We start from the raw sequence: 18,132 nt of genomic DNA, 5'->3' as shown, positions 1-18,132 counted from the left end.
CACCGTGAAATTATACAAGATAAAATGGTGCATTAAAGCCATCTCCGACAAAAAAATCTGAGCAAATCAGGTTAAAATGTGGGCATACACCCTACTTGTTTGTCTGCGTAATTGGAGTGAAAGTACAGGTGGGGTTCGGGACCCTCTTAGAGAAATCTGGAAATTCAATAAGGCAAAACTATGCATTTCAAAGCCATTTCAGACAAACGAATCTCAGCAACTCAGGTTGACAGGTTTACCATACTAGACTGGTAAATCGGAGAACAAGAACTGGGCTAACTGTTAAGTTATACAAGAAAAAAGTATGGTTTTTTTCAGCCAGTTTAGATGTAAAATTGTTAGCAAAATGTTATGTGATTCACAAGCAGAAGTACAAAATTAAGTGCTTATGTGAGGTCATCCCATGATGCCAAAGATGTGTCGAGAATCTGAAAACATTTGATCAACACGACCACATGCTAAGCAAAATTTCTATGATTGTATCTAGTATTTCATATGAAAAGTAGTAACTAAATACACAAAGGTGAGTAATTCCTACCACGTTTTCAAATACAAAAGAATGTAATTACATAACACACATGCATTTTACTATAATAATAACCTTTACTATGCTATATGCAACAACTTAAAAGTTCCTCTGCTATCATTTCAAGTATGTTTAAAACTTAGATATTACATCAAAGCTGTTTTACACTTAAGACAAATACAACAGCAATAAAAATTCATCTAAAACTTAAAAAAAATGGAAAACTTTGCCAAAATGTTTATAATAAGACCAAAGACATATAATTATATTGCAAATAAAATGTAACAAGTGGCCACCCTGAAACAAAGTTAAACCACTATATGAATGCCAACCTCTATATGGAGAGGTTGGCATTCATCATACCAGGAGGGTGAAATTGTTAAGTGATTTTAATTCAGTTTTGTGACTAGTTCCAATGATAATGCAAAAACTGTTAAGTATAAAAGTAAACAAGTTTGTGATCTGACCAGTATGTTTCTACAGTTCCAACACTGCCACTACAATTTGCAAATACCAGATCTATTGTTGACCCGTGATCGGTTGTTGGTTCATGCATCATTTGTTGGCAACATAATCTTTCGATCATAAATCGTTTCAGACTGTCATTTTGTGAAACATCTATATTGAAATCTCCCATGATAACTAACGGTTTATCTGAGTCGAGGTGCTTAAAAAGCTGTTTTTCAATAGTTGAAGCAAGACTATGAAAAGAAAGACCGGGTGATTTGTACAGAATTACAATTTGCATTTGCATTAGCATATGTTTTACATCTACGACTATCCACTCAAAATTCGTTGTACTATAGCAATGGCATTTAGAAACTGTGATATCATTTTTAACATACAAGGCTAAACCATGAGACGGTCTGATGTTCTGTTTTGTTTGGTTTTGGTCATTTCTTATTAGCTGAAACCCATTTATTGAATAGTCTGAATTTTCATCTCTTCTGACTAATCTTGTTTCAGCAAGTCCAATCACATGTGTCGACATGATATTCTGCTCTACTGCTACATCTTCAAAATGTCTGTGCAATGATCTACAATTGTTATAGACTATTTTAAAATGTTGATCAGAATTGACTGTGTCAAGTGGGACATAACAGAGTTGAAGATTTGCTTTAGAATAAAGTCTTTCCATTTCTACTTCTACACGTTCACCCAAAGACAATGCCTGTTCATTGAAGTTCAAAATATGGAGATTTTTAATAGATCTCACTCTGCTTAAAGCTACATAATGGATATGTGGATTTTTTCTTGGTTTACGTTGTGACAAATCTATAACAACTTGGTCAAGAGTGGTTCCCTGAGCTCTGTGAACAGTTTTACCTGCAGACGGTTGTAATGGAAACTGTATTCTCTGAATTGTGTTTTGTCTCAGTGGAAATGTTCGCTCTATGTCAAATATGGGAGTCCAACGGTCATCAATTAAGTGATGATAAAAACCTCTACTGTGATATTTTTTTCGTCTTTCATTGCCTATTCGTTTGTTGTCAAAGTTTACCCATATAATACTGGGTCTATTTGTTTCAGCTTGCTTGTATTCTATATATTTAACTACACAAGAGGCACCATTAGTTAGCCCATCTTCTGTATCAATATTAACAGTCAAGTCATATATCATGCCAACCACTACTATCAAAGAGTAGTGCAAACCCATCGTACTACAGGCATCTCTTGGTAATCTTTTCAAAATATCATTTTGTCTATCCTGTGATATGTTTGCTCCTACAACTGAGTCATGACAAGAAATTTCAACTTTTTGAGAATTAATGTTATTGATGATTTTGTCATTAAATGCTTGCATAAAGCAATTTTCTGCAAATATATGGGGTGCATTCTGTGGGTATGTTACCGAGTTTGGATCAACCTGACATTGTTGGATCTGTTCTTTGTCATGGTCTGTCATTTTATTGTGACGTAACCTGTTTAACAGCTCTGCAAATTCATTGTCATTCTTTTGTCGCATGATCTCAGTCAACTCAAACATGGAAAAGTGATCTTGCCAGAAATTAGTTGCTAAAGCAGATGCATCATGTGTAAGGTCTTGAAATATCCAAGATCCTGCCACTGGCTTTAACTGGTACAAGTCACCTACAGCTATGATGCTTTTACCACCAAAAGGTATTCTTGTGCCCGTCAGTTCTTGAAGTCTTTGGTCAATAAACTTTAGCATTGAATTGCTAACCATTGATATCTCATCTATAATGACAACTGAAAGGTTTCTATACTTTGACCTAAATGTGTTGAGCTTGTCACAATTTAAAGTTTGTTCCTTTTGCTTAAATTTTTGATGGAAAGCTGTCGATATTGTTGAACCATTGATGTTGTAAGCTGCTTTACCAGTATACGCACACAACAGTACCCTTTTCTCATCTGCATTTTCACCTTCTCTGAGATTAAAATATCTGTACAAGGTCTGATACAAAGCCTTTATTACTACACTTTTACCAACACCTGCTCCTCCAGTCAAAAAAGCATACAATGGCACATCTTTTGTTTTTACCCAATGTATAACATGGTTGAAGAAGTGTCTTTGTTTTGTATTCAAACATCTCAAAGTTCTCTGTAGTGTTCATCTGGCATCACATTTTCATTTACATCAATTGTAGCAGATGAAGCACAGCTTCCTAGTTCAATACCAATATCATATTCTCTCTGCTCATTAGCTCTATCAGGATTGAAATAAACAAATGTCTCAGATTCAACTGACTCTTCCTCAGCTGTTTCTGCTTCAACTTGTTGTGTTTCTGGGGCTATTTCATCATACGCATCAAAGTCATTTTCTGCAGCTTCCCGAGCCATTTCTAGCTCCTCAACATGGTGTTCATACAGTTTGCACTTGCTGTCAATTTGATGCTTTTTTGCTTCATAATGCTCCTTATAAGTTTCATAGTTAGCTGTCAAATCTGTCATTTCATTTCTCCATGGCAGAAACAAAAGAAGTTTTTCTCGAAAATGATTATCTTCATCTGATTTGAGATTAAATCGAACATAACGTATAACTTTGTGGTTTTGTCTCTTTCTAATTTTGATACCATTTTTCAGTACCAAGAGAGTTTGGTCATCATTGAATACTTCATGTTCAACCATGTTATCATCATCATTCACATCTTGGTCAGTAGGAGGAGTATCATCATCATTTGGATAGACAACTTCTAACTGTGATACATAATCAGCAAGACACCAGTTTTCGAGACACGTTGGTCTTCTTGAATACCTTCTGATGATATTGTCAGCTACAATATCTGTTGAAGAATCTGGCAGCTTGTCCAATACACTTTTTGTCTTGAGAACCTGTATTCGCTGATTTGGTTGTGACGTGTTAATAAATACTACATCTCTTGTGCTCCTAGTCAAAGGCATTTGAAGTACTAAGTAAGCTGCTTCTTGGGCACTAACCTCAACACTATTTGAAAATACATTTCCAATGTGTCGAACCTGTCTCTTTATATCTAAATTTCCATTTCTGGCCTCCTTTGCAGCAGCATGCAATAATGTACTCATTCCCCTCTGTGATTTACTAATATAAGATACAATGTACATTGCACAAGCATATGGGTCTAATACAAACTGAATATCAATGTTTGCTTTCCAGGCTCTTAAGACTGCCTCGTTGTACAAATTTACACGAATATCTTTAGGTGTCCTTTCTAGAAATACTTTAGATGCTTTTAAAGAACTTCGTATGCACTTAATATAGTCTTCCTCTGTCATTTCCAAAAATTCAGTTAAAAACTGTTCATACGACATATCTAATCCATCTTTTTCAGAATTCATTTTCTCTTGTACCTTTTTGTACATTTTCTTGTACTTGTCAACATCTGACTCAAGTGGCTCTAGAACCATTGTCTGATTTAATGGTGGAAGTGGGTAACCAAATCGACAAATTTTATCCTCCTTTTTGTGACACGTCCTTGAATGTTTATGAATTTGTAACTGAATCAAATCTTGTAAGTGTATTTCATCTGAACAGCATTTCAAATACTTGTCAACATATGCAGTTATTTCTTCATTGGAACTACTGTTATATTTGGGAGCATCTTCCACCCAAACTATCATATGAATATGTGGAGAACCTCTCTGTTGAAATTCAACTCGATAGAAATAGTCCGTCATACAACCAAGGCAATTGTGAGAACTTTTCAAAACAATTTTTATAAATTGCTGAACCCTATGCTCAAAATATCGAGAACATGTTACAGGGTCTTTTTGAATCAGCTTTATTTTCTGTTCCCACGTCAAATTGTTTATCTGCTCTTCAGAATATTCAATGCCATCATTAAGATTTGATAACATATTCAATAAATCTGACCATCTTGTATCTGCAGATGAAAGTGACATGAACCAAGTTGGCAAACCGAGTTGTCGTATCATTGCAAAGATATCTTTTTTTCTTGTTTCTAAATATGACGGAGAATTTCTAAGCTGTTTGAAAATGTAATATCCTTGATCTTTTTGTACCATGTCATCCATGTAGTCTGAATTTCTAGCCTGAACTGCTGTCAATTTCTTCTTTTCAAAATTACCTCTTCTAACAGCAAGATTAACTTTGTCATTTAGTTGCTTCATTTGAATTTTTTTCAATTTAAAAAATATATTTGGTACACTATTGGCTGCTCGTCTATCACTGCTTCTCAGTTCCCATTTAGCAATATCACTATAGCTTACAGGGATTAATCTTTCTGCATTGTCAGTTCTCCTTTGTCCACAAAATATGGTTGGGAAACATAAAAATTCTGAATCTGTATCTTGATATATACTAAGAGGTCGCTGACCTTCTCCTGGAGCAAAGGTAATGTATTGTTTCTATTCTCAATATCTGCATCATCAAGAAGAGTGTCTATGTTTCCTACATTTTTCTTGTGTGTTTTCTTCTGCATCTGAATCATAAGTTGAATTTTCTAGACTTTCACCTTGAAAAGCAGACATAACATTTTTGTCTTTTTTTGTAAAACTGTCAGGTGTTGTAATATCAGATGAAAAAAATTCTTGCACTGTATCTTCGCAGTCTTTTGTTACATGTGCAGCCCATTCTTCATCTATTAGCACTGTTGAGTTTTTGTAGAAGTCACTATTTCTCTTAAGCCAGTGCAATGCTACTAAAACACGTAATGGCCGCACATTCTCTGAAAACGCACAGGATTTGTATGACAATTTCTTTTTCAATTTAACAGCTACTGTTACATTTTCATCAAATGGTCTTGGAAGTGCATTTACAACAGGTTGAATATCAACAGGAACATTGACAACATTCCCTTTCACAGAATACTGACGACCCCTTGGCAACTCTCTGATCTGCATGAATGGTATACGTAAAGAAATTAATCTTTCTTCCAATGGATGCAAATGAAGCTCATTCGGTTTTTCAGGCCAACTCATACCATTCTTTACAGATAACTTTGGAACTTTTTTTTTTAAAAGACTGGTTTTACAAGTTGTACATATCCATTCTAAACCATCAATAGACAATGTCCCAGTCAAAAGCTGTGAATCAATAACACGTTTAATGCTGCTAATATTGCAAACACTTTGCTTAAACCAGGTCTGCTTACAACAAGTGCAGATAAACTGAGGTCCAACTTTTATGCTTTCATGAAATAGTGAGATGCAACTGTCAATGTCACTTCCTTGCTTCGTTCGTTTAGCAGCAATGTTCTCAGTTTGCCTAAAATCAGGCTTCTTTCGCTTTTCAGCTTTTCTGGTCTTATCATTAAGTAAGTATCTTTCTTTTGTCCTAGCATGTGAACGAGATATTAGTTTTGTTATCCTTTCTTTTTCTAGCACATAAGGTTTCATTCTAGCACTTCTTTTTGAGGCTCTCTGAACAAGGATTTCCTTACTTCTGAACTCTTCATCAGCTCTTGCTTTTTGCTTTGAAGTTTTCTGTATTGCTTTTTCCTTATTTTTGAACTCTACATCAACTCTAGCTTTTTGCTTTGAAGTTTTCTGCATGTCTTTTTCCTTATTTTTGAACTCTACATCAACTCTAGCTTTTTGTTTTGATTCTCTTTCTTTGTTTGCGTAACCTAAAGCTCTTGCTTTCTGTTTTGAAGTTTTCTGCATTTCTTTTTCTTTACTTCTGAAATCTATGTCGGATCTTGCTTTTTGCTTTGAAGTTTTCTGCATGTCTTTTTCCTTATTTTTGAACTCTACATCAACTCTAGCTTTCTGTTTTGAAGTTTTCTGTATTGCTTTTTCCTTATTTTTGAACTCTACATCAACTCTAGCTTTTTGCTTTGAAGTTTTCTGCATTGCTTTTTCCTTATTTTTGAACTCTTCATCAGCTCTTGCTTTTTGTTTTGAAGTTTTCTGCATTGCTTTTTCCTTATTTTTGAACTCTACATCAACTCTAGCTTTTTGCTTTGAAGTTTTCTGCATTGCTTTTTCCTTATTTTTGAACTCTACATCAACTCTAGCTTTTTGTTTTGATTCTCTTTCTTTGTTTGCGTAACCTAAAGCTCTTGCTTTCTGTTTTGAAGTTTTCTGCATTTCTTTTTCTTTACTTCTGAAATCTATGTCGGATCTTGCTTTTTGTTTTGAAATTTTCTGCATGTCTTTTTCCTTATCTTTGAACTGTGTTTCAGTTCTAGCTTTTCTTTTTGAAGCTGCTTGGATTTCTCTTTCTTTTTCTTTAAACTCTGGATTAGTTCTTTTAGCTTGTTTAAATTTCTTAAAGTACTCTTTCCTATCTTTCTTTTTATGTCTTACAACAATCCAATCTTCTTGTTCCCCCGAGTTCTGCATAAGACTGCTTTTTTGCTTACTCATTTTATGATCTCTTCTTATCTCTTGATCTTCAAAGTATTTTGCTAATAGATCTGAGGCATTACTACTTTCACCACCTGAGACAGCTAATCGCAATGGCAAAATTTCATACTGACAAGACAGATCAATCTTCATGCTACTATACATAGCATACATAAAGGTAACAAGATCATCTAGGCAGATAAATGACATCAACACACATTTACCATCAGGACTAGACAACCCATCTTTACCATGTGAATGAGAATCCAAAAGCCAGAACAAGTCATCTTTGACAAAAACTGCTGAACAAATTGCTCCAATCATCACCAAAACATGTTGTACATTTTGAAATGCTGTATGTAAAGACTGGTGTAAAGAAGGTAAAGCAGAACTGCCAAACTGTTCAACAGCAACTCCTGATATAATGTCTGCCTTTTCAACACAAACAAGCCTTGATAGAACGTTTACTTTATCTGGAATTTCGTCTAGACTCAGCAATCTGTGTCTAAATTTTTCAAGACGTTTCAAGGTGTTTAAAACACTTTTATATATCTGATCACCTGTATTAAGCACATCATCTAATAACTCTCTTGATGAAAAATTAGAATACTGTGCATAAATTAAAGCACACAATGCATTAATAGTACACTGACTTCCTCTTGAATCAACAGAAAATCTGACATCACCTTGATGGTAAGAACCAAATATTACTGACCTACTACTTTCATTCATAAATTTAACAGCATGAGCATAATACAGAGTTTCATTTTTATTCACTGATGCAACATTTTCTACTGTCATAATGACAGGATCTAGTAAAATTTGATCCACATTTTCAACTCTATTTAGTGAACAAATTTCAGGCTCAGAACAAGTCTCATTATCAATCAGCATTTCAGGCTCAGTACAAGTCTCATTATCAATCAGAATTTCAGGCTCAGTACAAGTCTCATTATCAATCAGCATTTCAGGCTCAGTACAAGTCTCATTATCAATCAGAATTTCAGGCTCAGTACAAGTCTCATTATCAATCAGCATTTCAGGCTCAGTACAAGTCTCATTATCAATCAGCATTTCAGGCTCAGTACAAGTCTCATTATCAATCAGAATTTCAGGCTCAGTACAAGTCTCATTATCAATCAGCATTTCAGACTCAGTACAAGTCTCATTATCAATCAAAAATTCCAGCTCATTATCAATCTCAATATCAATCAAAAATTCCAGCTCATTATCAATGCACTCAGATGATCCTTTATCAAATAAAGGACTAATGGGGCGGGCTCCACCCCCATCTGAGTTAACCAGGCGCCCATTTTCTCCATCATTCTTCCGAATCACTGCCTTCCTTGCCAGTGCTCTTCTCCAGTTCTTCCCTCTAGGCATCTCCTACTAGCGTATCACTATAAAATCCAGTCTTGACTATAAAATCCACACTAAATCCACACTACTGTTATGCCACACACTATTAATCCACAAGTTTTTCACTTGTCACTATCAATAACACAAATATTTATAGTTTATAGTTTGTTGGAATATAATCCTTGATATAATTCATGTAACCCTAGAAAAGAAAAATATGGTATTTAATGGAATCATAATAAAAATAAACTAGATATAATTGCAAAAACAAATAAACTTTTGACTGATTTACATATGTATTTATATTATTTTAATTTATTTGTTTTGGGTTTAACGCCGTTTTTCAACAGTATTTCAGTTATGTAACAGCGGTCAGTTAACCTAACCAGTGTTCCTGGATTGTATACCAGTACTAACTTGTTCTCCGCAAGTAACTGCCAACTTCCCCATATTATTTTAATTATTTTAAATATCTAATTAATTATCATTAGCACTTCTATTCTTTAATGTTCTAAAAATTTAAATATCTAATTAATTATCATTATCATTTCTATTCTTTAATCTTCTAAAATATTTATAGATAGTTAAAGTAGTATCTGAAAAGGAAATAAAAGCAGACACTGTGATCAGCCAGGCGGTTAAATTCCAGGAAGAGGTTTTCTCATACATGGGTGACAGTGATAGCACTTTAATTGTGATACATTTTTAAAAGATTACTATGTTGTAAAATAAAAGAAGCAAAAACTTATTGCTTCAAATCCTCAGTCATAAAAAGAAAAAGTGGACATCAATAGTTTTAACATGTCACCCATGGCACTTCACCTGGTACACTACGAAATCTCAAGTACGCATAATTTGATATTATTATAGAACTCCTTGTATAACAGGATGCATCTGAAAAAAAAAATAGAAGAAATGAAATGCAATGACAAAAAGACATCAAAAAAGTTGAAAGATCCATTGAAAACTGTGACCTCTAACACATTTGCAGACTTTTGTGCCTATATTAACTCACTTGGCATCTATCAATTACATGTAGTCAGGGAAATTAAAGTAAAACAGAGTTGCTAATAAATCATATTCTTGGTAGAGGGTCGCACAAGGGCCATTTGTGTGAAATTATTTTAAAATCAGGCCAGCAGTTTCATACAAGAAGATTTTTAAAGTTTCCATTATATACATATAGGGAAAAATGACCACTGACCTTAGCGGCCATGTTTTTTTGACGAATCAGAAAAAAATTGAACAGTTTTGGTAGACGGTCACACAAGGACCATTTGTGTGAAATAATTTTAAAATCGGGTCAATAGTTTCATACAAGAAGATTTTTAAAGTTTCCACTATAGACATATAGGGAAAACAGACCACGCTCTCTGTCCGCCATGTTTTTTGAGGAATCAAAATAATCTGAACAATCTTGGCAGAGGGTCACACAAGGACCATTTGTGTGAAATTATTTCAAAATATTTTTTTGGAAGATTTTCCGATGTACAATCAAGTAACCCCTGGGGCGGGGCCAATTTTACACCGGGGGGTCATGATTTGAACAAATTTTGTAGAAGTCTACTAGGCAATGCTATATGTGAAATATCTAAGCTCTAGGCCTTCTGGTTTATTTTTAGAAATTTTTTGAAGATTTTCCTATGTAAAATCAAGTGACCCCTGGGGCGGGGTCAATTTTGACCCCGGGGGTCATGATTTGAACAAAGTTTGTAGAGGTCCACTAGGCAATGCTATATGTGAAATATCTAAGCTCTAGGCCTTCTGGTTTATTTTTAGAAAAATTTTGAAGATTTTCCAATGTAAAATCAAGTGACCCCTGGGGCGGGGTCAATTTTGACCCCGGGGGTCATGATTCGAACAAATTTTGTAGAGGTCCATTAGGCAATGTTACATGTGAAATATCTAAGCTATATGCCTTCTGGTTTATTTTTAGAAAATTTGAAGATTTTTCTATGTACAATCAAGTAACCCCATGGGGCGGGGTCAATTTGACCCCAGGGGTCATGATTTGAACAATTTTTGTAGAAGTCTACTAGGCAATGCTACATGTGAAATATCTAAGATATAGGCCTTCTGGTTTATTTTCAGAAAATTTTTGAAAATTTTCCTTTGTAAAATCAAGTGACCCCTGGGGCGGGGTCAATTTTGACCCCGGGGGTCATGATTTGAACAAATTTTGTAGAGGTCCACTAGGCAATGCTACACGTGAAATATCGAAGCTCTAGGCCTTCTGGTTTATTTTTAGAAAATTTTTGAAGATTTTCCTATGTAAAATCAAGTGACCCCTGGGGCGGGGTCAATTTTGACCCCAGGGTCATGATTTGAACAACTTTAGTAGAGGTCCACTAAGCAATGCTACATATGAAATATCTAAGCTCTGGGGCTTCTGGTTTTTGAGAAGAAGATTTTTTAAGATTTTCCTATGTAAAATCAAGTGACCCCTGGGGCGGGGTCAATTTTGACCCCAGGGTCATGATTTGAACAAACTTGGTAGAGGTCCACTAGGCAATGCTTCACACCAAATATCTAAGCTCTAGGGCTTCTGGTTTTTGAGAAGAAGATTTTTGAAGTTTTTCCTTTCGGTTGCCATGGCAACCAGAGTTCTGCATGGAATTCAATTCTTTGAACAATTTTTGTAGAGCTTCACCCAAGGAACATTCCTGTGAAGTTTGGATGAAATTGGCTTAGTGGTTTATGAGGAGATGTTGTTTAAAGGAAAGTGTGGACGGACGGACGGACGGACGGACGACGGACGGACGGACGCCGGACGGTGAGCGATCACAATAGCTCACCCCGAGCACTTTGTGCTCAGGTGAGCTAAAAACAAAGTATAAAAAAGCAGCATTTAGAGTTTTGGAAGCCAGGACTAATGTCTAATCAGTTTTAGAACTTGTGGAATAAAATATTGGCAGTGGCTAGGTAGCCAGCTCCGGTTACCTGGACTAAAGGTTTAGGTAGCCAGCTCTATATATACACATCGTATATGAATATATAAGTCAAGGTAGCCGTCTCTTTAATAAACTGTATTACAAAGGTTCATTATATTAGTTAAATAAATTATATTTCATTAAATAAAGTTTTTAATGAATTTTGTTGTTTGTTATATATTGAATATATATATATTTTTCACAGATGATGTCAATTGTCAGCGATCATTTCGATTTAGGTCTTTTGATAAATAATTATCTTTCACATTTGGTATACGCTGCCTTAGAATAAAAAGCTCATAATGTTCAAACAATTAGAACAATTCAAAATTACTGACTAATATTGTAATAAACAAATTGGTGGAGAAATTACGTAGTAATGAATCGGAAATAAACTAGAGCTATCACTGAAGGTAATGAATGTACCCCCACATGCACTGACACAGTACATTGCAATTTGACGCACACAAGATTGCATAATTATGTGGACTGTATGTATATAGACTGTATGTATACAGAATAGTAACAAAAAACAAAGTCCCATAACTATGCAGAATATTTATCTAAAAGAACGTAACATGCACCATGCACAACTAGGGTTGGTACTGATCACTTGTATGAAGTTTCATTAAATTGTGCGCAAGGGTTCGGAAGATTAGGCACGCACAAGATTCATATATGCAGACTGTATGTACATAGTATGTTAACAAGAAACAAAGTCCCTTAACTCTGCAATTTTTTTTTTCTGAAAGAACCTAACATGCCCCATGCACAACTACTGTTGTTACTGATCACTTGTGTGAAGTTTAATTAACTTGTGTCAAAGGGATGAGGAGAGATGGTGCGCACAAGATTGTGTCTATGTATATAGCATAGTAACAAAAAACAAAGTCCAATAACTCTGCATTTTTTTTTTCTGAAAGAACCTAACATGCCCCATGCAGAACTACTGTTGTTATTGATCACTTGTGTGAAGTTTCATTAAATTGTGTCAAGGGGATGAGGAGAGATGGTGCGCACAAGATTGTGTCTACGGACAGACAGACGGACAGACAACCTGAAAGCAGTATACCCCCCTTTTAACTTTGATGTCGGGGGTACAAAAATTGTACAAAATTTCAAAGTTATGACAGTAATGTATTTGATCAAAGCTTTTAAATTTGTTTTATAACTCATGCATTAATTTTATTAACATGATTAATTATTAATTTAATATTATAGTCTAATAGAAAGGTAGAAACGATGAGTCGGAAGTTCATTCTGTCATATACAAACAATAACTAGAGCTATCACTAAAGGTGATGATATACCCCCCGCATGCACTGACACAGTACATTGCAATTTGACACACACAAGACTGCATAATTATGTGGAATGTATGTATATAGACTGTATGTAAACAGTATAGTAACAAAAAACAAAGTCCCATAACTATGCAGAATATTTATCTAAAAGAATGTAATATGCACCATGCACAATTAGGTGTGTTACTGATCACTTGTGTGAAGTTTCATTAAATTGTGTGCAAGGGTTTGGTAGATTAGGCACGCACAAGATTGCATATGCAGACTGTATGTACATAGTATGTTAACAAGAAACAAAGTCCAATAACTCTGCAATTTTTGTCGCTGAATTTTTGTTACTGATCACTTGTGTGAAGTTTCATTAAATTGTGTCAAGGGGATGAGGAGTGATGGTGCGCACAAGATTGTGTCTATGTATATAGTATAGTAACAAAAAAACAAAGTCCCATAACTCTGCAAATTTTTTTTCTTAAAGAACCTAACATACCCCATGCACAACTACTGTTGGTACTGATCACTTGTGTGAAGTTTCATTAAATTGTGTCAAGGGGATGAGGAGAGATGGTGCGCACAAGATTGTGTCTATGTATATAGTATAGTAACAAAAAAACAAAGTCCCGTAACTCTGCAAATTTTTTTTCTAAAAGAACCTAACATGCCCCATGCACAACTACTGTTGGTACTGATCACTTGTGTGAAGTTTCATTAAATTGTGTCAAGGGGATGAGGAGTGATGGTGCGCACAAGATTGTGTCTATGTATATAGTATAGTAACAAAAAACAGAGTCCCATAACTCTGCAAATTTTTTTTCTTAAAGAACCTAACATGCCCCATGCACAACTACTGTTGGTACTGATCACTTGTGTGAAGTTTCATTAAATTCTGTCAAGGGGATAAGGAGAGATGGTGCGCACAAGATTGCGTCTACGAACAGACGGACAGACGACCAGGCAGACAGACGGACAGACAGACAACCTGAAACCAGTATACCCCACCTTACAACTTTGTTCTCGGGGGGTACAATAATAGGCCAACCTGTTCGCTGTAAATTTATACATTAAACATGTTAACAAAATAATTATTCCATTCACACTTGTACCATTTAAACATGCCAATGACAACAAGTGAATGAAGTATTGCCATGTAATACAAAGTCCCCTACTGGAAGGCACCTAATTTTCTCTTCTGCAGTATAACATAATGAACTGATAAACAATATTGTACTACATATACAATATGTTATAACAACACACTTGGATTAAAATGTGCATATATAAAAACCCACAGTTGTTTTCATATTGAATTTTTTTGGCTGATTATAAAAATGTTATCATGTAAGTTATTTATAGTAACAACAAAGGGAAATTAATCTTTAAAAAAAAAAATAATATAAGTCCACAAGAAACTCTTTACCAGGTAGAGATAGGTCAAAATACACCTAAAAATTAGATGTAACATGCATGCTGTACCACAGAAAAGTGGTCTCGATTTTTCTCTACCGCCAGTAATAAAAAAGTTACAATAAAATCTATTTATAGTAATAACAAAGGGACATAATTCTAAAAACAAGGGTGCCTCATGGTGGTGAACATTTGGTCCAAGTTACATCAAAATCCCTCCATGCATGAAGAAGAAATGTTCCGTATAAAGTCATTCTTGAATTTGACCTTTGACCTCTAAATATGACCTTGACCTTAGACCTAGGGACCTGGTTCTTGCGCATGACATGTTGTCTCATCCAGGGGAATATTTGTGCCAACTGATATCTAAATCCTGCTTTGCATGACAAAGTTATAGACCGGACAGGAAAAAAATCCTCTTGACCTTTGATCTCAAAGTGTGACCTTGACCTTTAAGCTAGAGTACTGGGTGTCGTCTCATCATGGGAAACATTTGTGCCAAGTAATATTAAAATCCCTTCATGGATGGCAGAGTTATGGACAGGACAGGAAAAAAACTCTGTTGACCTTTGACCCCCAATTGTGACCTTGACCTTTGAGCTAGGGGTCCGGGATTTGCGCATGACATGTCGTCTCATCATGGGGAACACTTGTGCTAAGTGATATTAAAATCCCTTAATGAATGCCAGAGTTATGGACCGGACACGAAACAGACCCTGTTCATGCTATGTTAACATTTGACTGCTAAGTGTGACCTTGACCTTTGAGCTAGGGGTCTGAAAGTTGTGCATGACACATCGTCTTATTATGAGGTACATTTGTGCCAAGTAATATTAAAATCCCTTCATAGATGGGAGAGTTATGGACTGGACAGGAAAAAAGCCTTGTTGACCTTTGACCTCCAATTGTGACCTTGACCTTTAAGCTAGGGGTCCAGGTTTTGCGCATGACACGTCGTCTCCTCATGGGGAACATTTGTGCCAAGTAATATTAAAATCTCTTCATGGATGGGAGAGTTATGGACCGGACAGGAAAAAAGCCCTGTTGACCTTTGACCTCCAATTGTGACCTTGACCTTTGAGCTAGGGGTCCGGGATTTGCGCATGACACATCATCTCATCATGGGGAACATTTGTGCCAAGTAATACTAAAATCCCTTCAAGGATGGGAGAGTTGTGGACCGGACAGGAAAAAAGCCCTGTTGATCTTTGACCTCCAATTGTGACCTTGACCTTTGAGCTAGGAGTCCAGATTTTGCGCATGACACGTTGTCTCATCATGGGGAACATTTGTGCCAAGTAATATTAAAATCCCTTCATGGATGACAGAGTTATGGACCGGACACGAAATTGCGGACGGACGGAATGACAGAATGACGGAATGACGGAAAGACGGAATGACGGAAAAGTGCATTCCTATAGTCCCCGAAACTGGTTTTCAACCAGTAGGGGACTAATAACAACATTCTGATCATTTGTTGATAACATAACAAAATGTCGGCCAATATAATATGAGTGCATAAATACAGCGAAATAAACAATAAACAGGTAAATTACAAAAAGTAAATAATAAATTACAAGAAATGTAATTTATTTAACTAATATAATGATCCTTTATAATACAGTTTATTTAAAGAGCTGGCTACCTTGACTTACATGTTCATATACGATATGCATATATAGAGCAGACTAAGACCTTTAGTCTAGATAGCCAGAACCGGCTACCTAGCCACGGCGAATTACAGTGGTTTCGTCAAATCACCGGTTCGTCATACTTAATTTATATAGTAAGTGAGAAGTGGTTTCGTCATAAAGACTTTATATAGTTAATAGGTCAATACAATGGAAGATGATTGCACCTATTTAATGGCAGTTAATCTCGATGATTGCGTTAAAGTAATTCGCACATAATTAATAGATAATGTTACTCAGATTGCATTATGAGTTATTACAAATTATTGTGTATTAAAAACGAGTTCTTGATGAATATTTTTACTTTTGAAACATAGTATAAGAAAAAAATCGACTACGTTTCTGAAATAGACGACTTGATCTATACTTCATTTAATGTAAAAAAATGAATGATTAGCGAACAATAAGCTGAACTTGAGCTGCACTGGTCGCGAATGCAGGTACATAAATTGTTTGTATGCAAGTTTATGTTGAATGTTATCTTATGTATTAAATAACGATAAATGTAACATTAGTATTTCTGTTTACTTTCAGGGTGGCACAGACGAATCAACACCCGGGCTGGTCGGGCTGATTTGGGGTTCTACCTGCTTGTGCCTTTGCTTCGCAGAGAGACCGAGACGGTAGATCTCCAAATCAGGCTTGTATCAGCCCATCTACTGACGAGGCTACACAGAGCACGATACGCCAGACTCCATGGGGCATTGTTTGACGCTTGGGACCAATACGAAGACGGTGAACTGACGACGACACAGCTTCTACGTAGATGCAGCAACATTGCGGGGCTCGGACCTTCCACTGGATCTACCAACAGCGCGGTACAAGATGATTAATGTATAAATTAAAATCAAAGAAACGGACATTGGAAATGTGTGCATGAAGTGTTTTGTAGTGTATTGTATTTTATACTGAATACGTATTTTCTATTGCTTGCTTCTTTTTCTTTTTCAGGGTTGACATGACATGTGTATTATAATGTATAAAATTATATTGTATTGATATTGAATGTGCTATTGTATAATGTATAAAATTATATTGTATTGATATTGAATGTGCTATTGTTTCTTTTTCTTTTCAGGGTTGACATGACATGTATAAAATTGCATTGTGTATTGACTGTGCTATTAATTGCTTCTTTTTCAGAGTTGACATTGTGTATTATAATGTATAAAATTGTATTGTGTATTAAATGTGCTATTGATTGCTTTTCATTTTCAGTGCTGAATGTGTAGTCTTATGTGTGTCTTTTGTGATGATGTAAATAAATGTGAAAATATAAAACGCTTTGTTTTTCTTCTGCAAATACATTTTGATGATAGTACCGACTAATTAAAAAAACATCTTTGAAATGTCGGGAATTTTATGAGCAGAATGTTTTAATTTTAAACAGAAATTCTTAAATTTTAATTAAATTCAATTTTAACATTTTGAAAAATAAATTCTCTTGCGTCGAATTTAACATTTGTATTTACAAATTGTAAACCAGTAATAAATACATAAGTTTCGTACGTAAGAATTAGTTTAACAAAAACTAAATCTGTATTTATCTTAAATATCGATCGTCAATTAGATCATTTATTTTTCTTTTCATTTTCATTCCATTTTTTTGTATAAATAATTAGCTTTGAAATTATCTTTTGAACTAATTAACTTGTTTGCCACACAAATACAACGACCAACAAACAATCATTATTACACTATAACAATAAGTATGACAAAACCACTTCTCACTTACTATATAAATTAAGTATGACGAACCGGTGATTTGACGAAACCACTACCATCCGCCACGGCTGGCATTAAATTGCCTGCCATTTACACATCAACTTGTTATTGTATAGGAAACCTTTCTTTTTTTCCTCACTTTAACAGAAAGGACATACAAACTAACTGTAGACACAGACTGAATTTATAATGACATACTTGTGAAACTGAAAAGTGAACAGGTGAATGATAAATCGATAAATTAGCAATTTTAAATTTAAATAGGGTGACTAACCAAGAATTTGCTTCTGTTATTATCCTTTACAGTTTTCAATAAATCTGATTCCTTCACAGGTCCCATTTTTAGTTTACGACTTGAGGTATTTAATTACAGAACAATCCCTGTTTGAAAAACACGAATATTTAATTCATCAGTCACGAAAAGTAGGCTAAATCAGATACTTCCTGTT

General features: G+C 35.1%; 1 protein-coding gene across 1 annotated transcript in view; it reads right to left on the bottom strand.

Annotated features, from left to right (window-relative positions):
* The window catches only part of LOC123528831 (uncharacterized), a 50,508-nt gene extending 32,380 nt beyond the window's left edge, over positions 1-18,128 (bottom strand). The window contains exon 1 of the mRNA XM_053520821.1: positions 17,958-18,128. Coding sequence (XP_053376796.1) covers positions 17,958-18,023 — 66 coding nt within the window. The 5' untranslated portion in view covers positions 18,024-18,128. The remainder of the gene's footprint in view (positions 1-17,957) is intronic.
* Positions 18,129-18,132: the final 4 nt, after the last annotated feature.

This window comes from Mercenaria mercenaria, chromosome 13 (assembly GCF_021730395.1).
Source record: "Mercenaria mercenaria strain notata chromosome 13, MADL_Memer_1, whole genome shotgun sequence".
In the NCBI taxonomy this organism is placed as follows: Eukaryota; Metazoa; Mollusca; class Bivalvia; order Venerida; family Veneridae; genus Mercenaria; species Mercenaria mercenaria.
The sequence above is the reverse complement of the archived record's forward strand: the minus strand, read 5'-3'. Positions and strand labels throughout refer to the sequence as shown.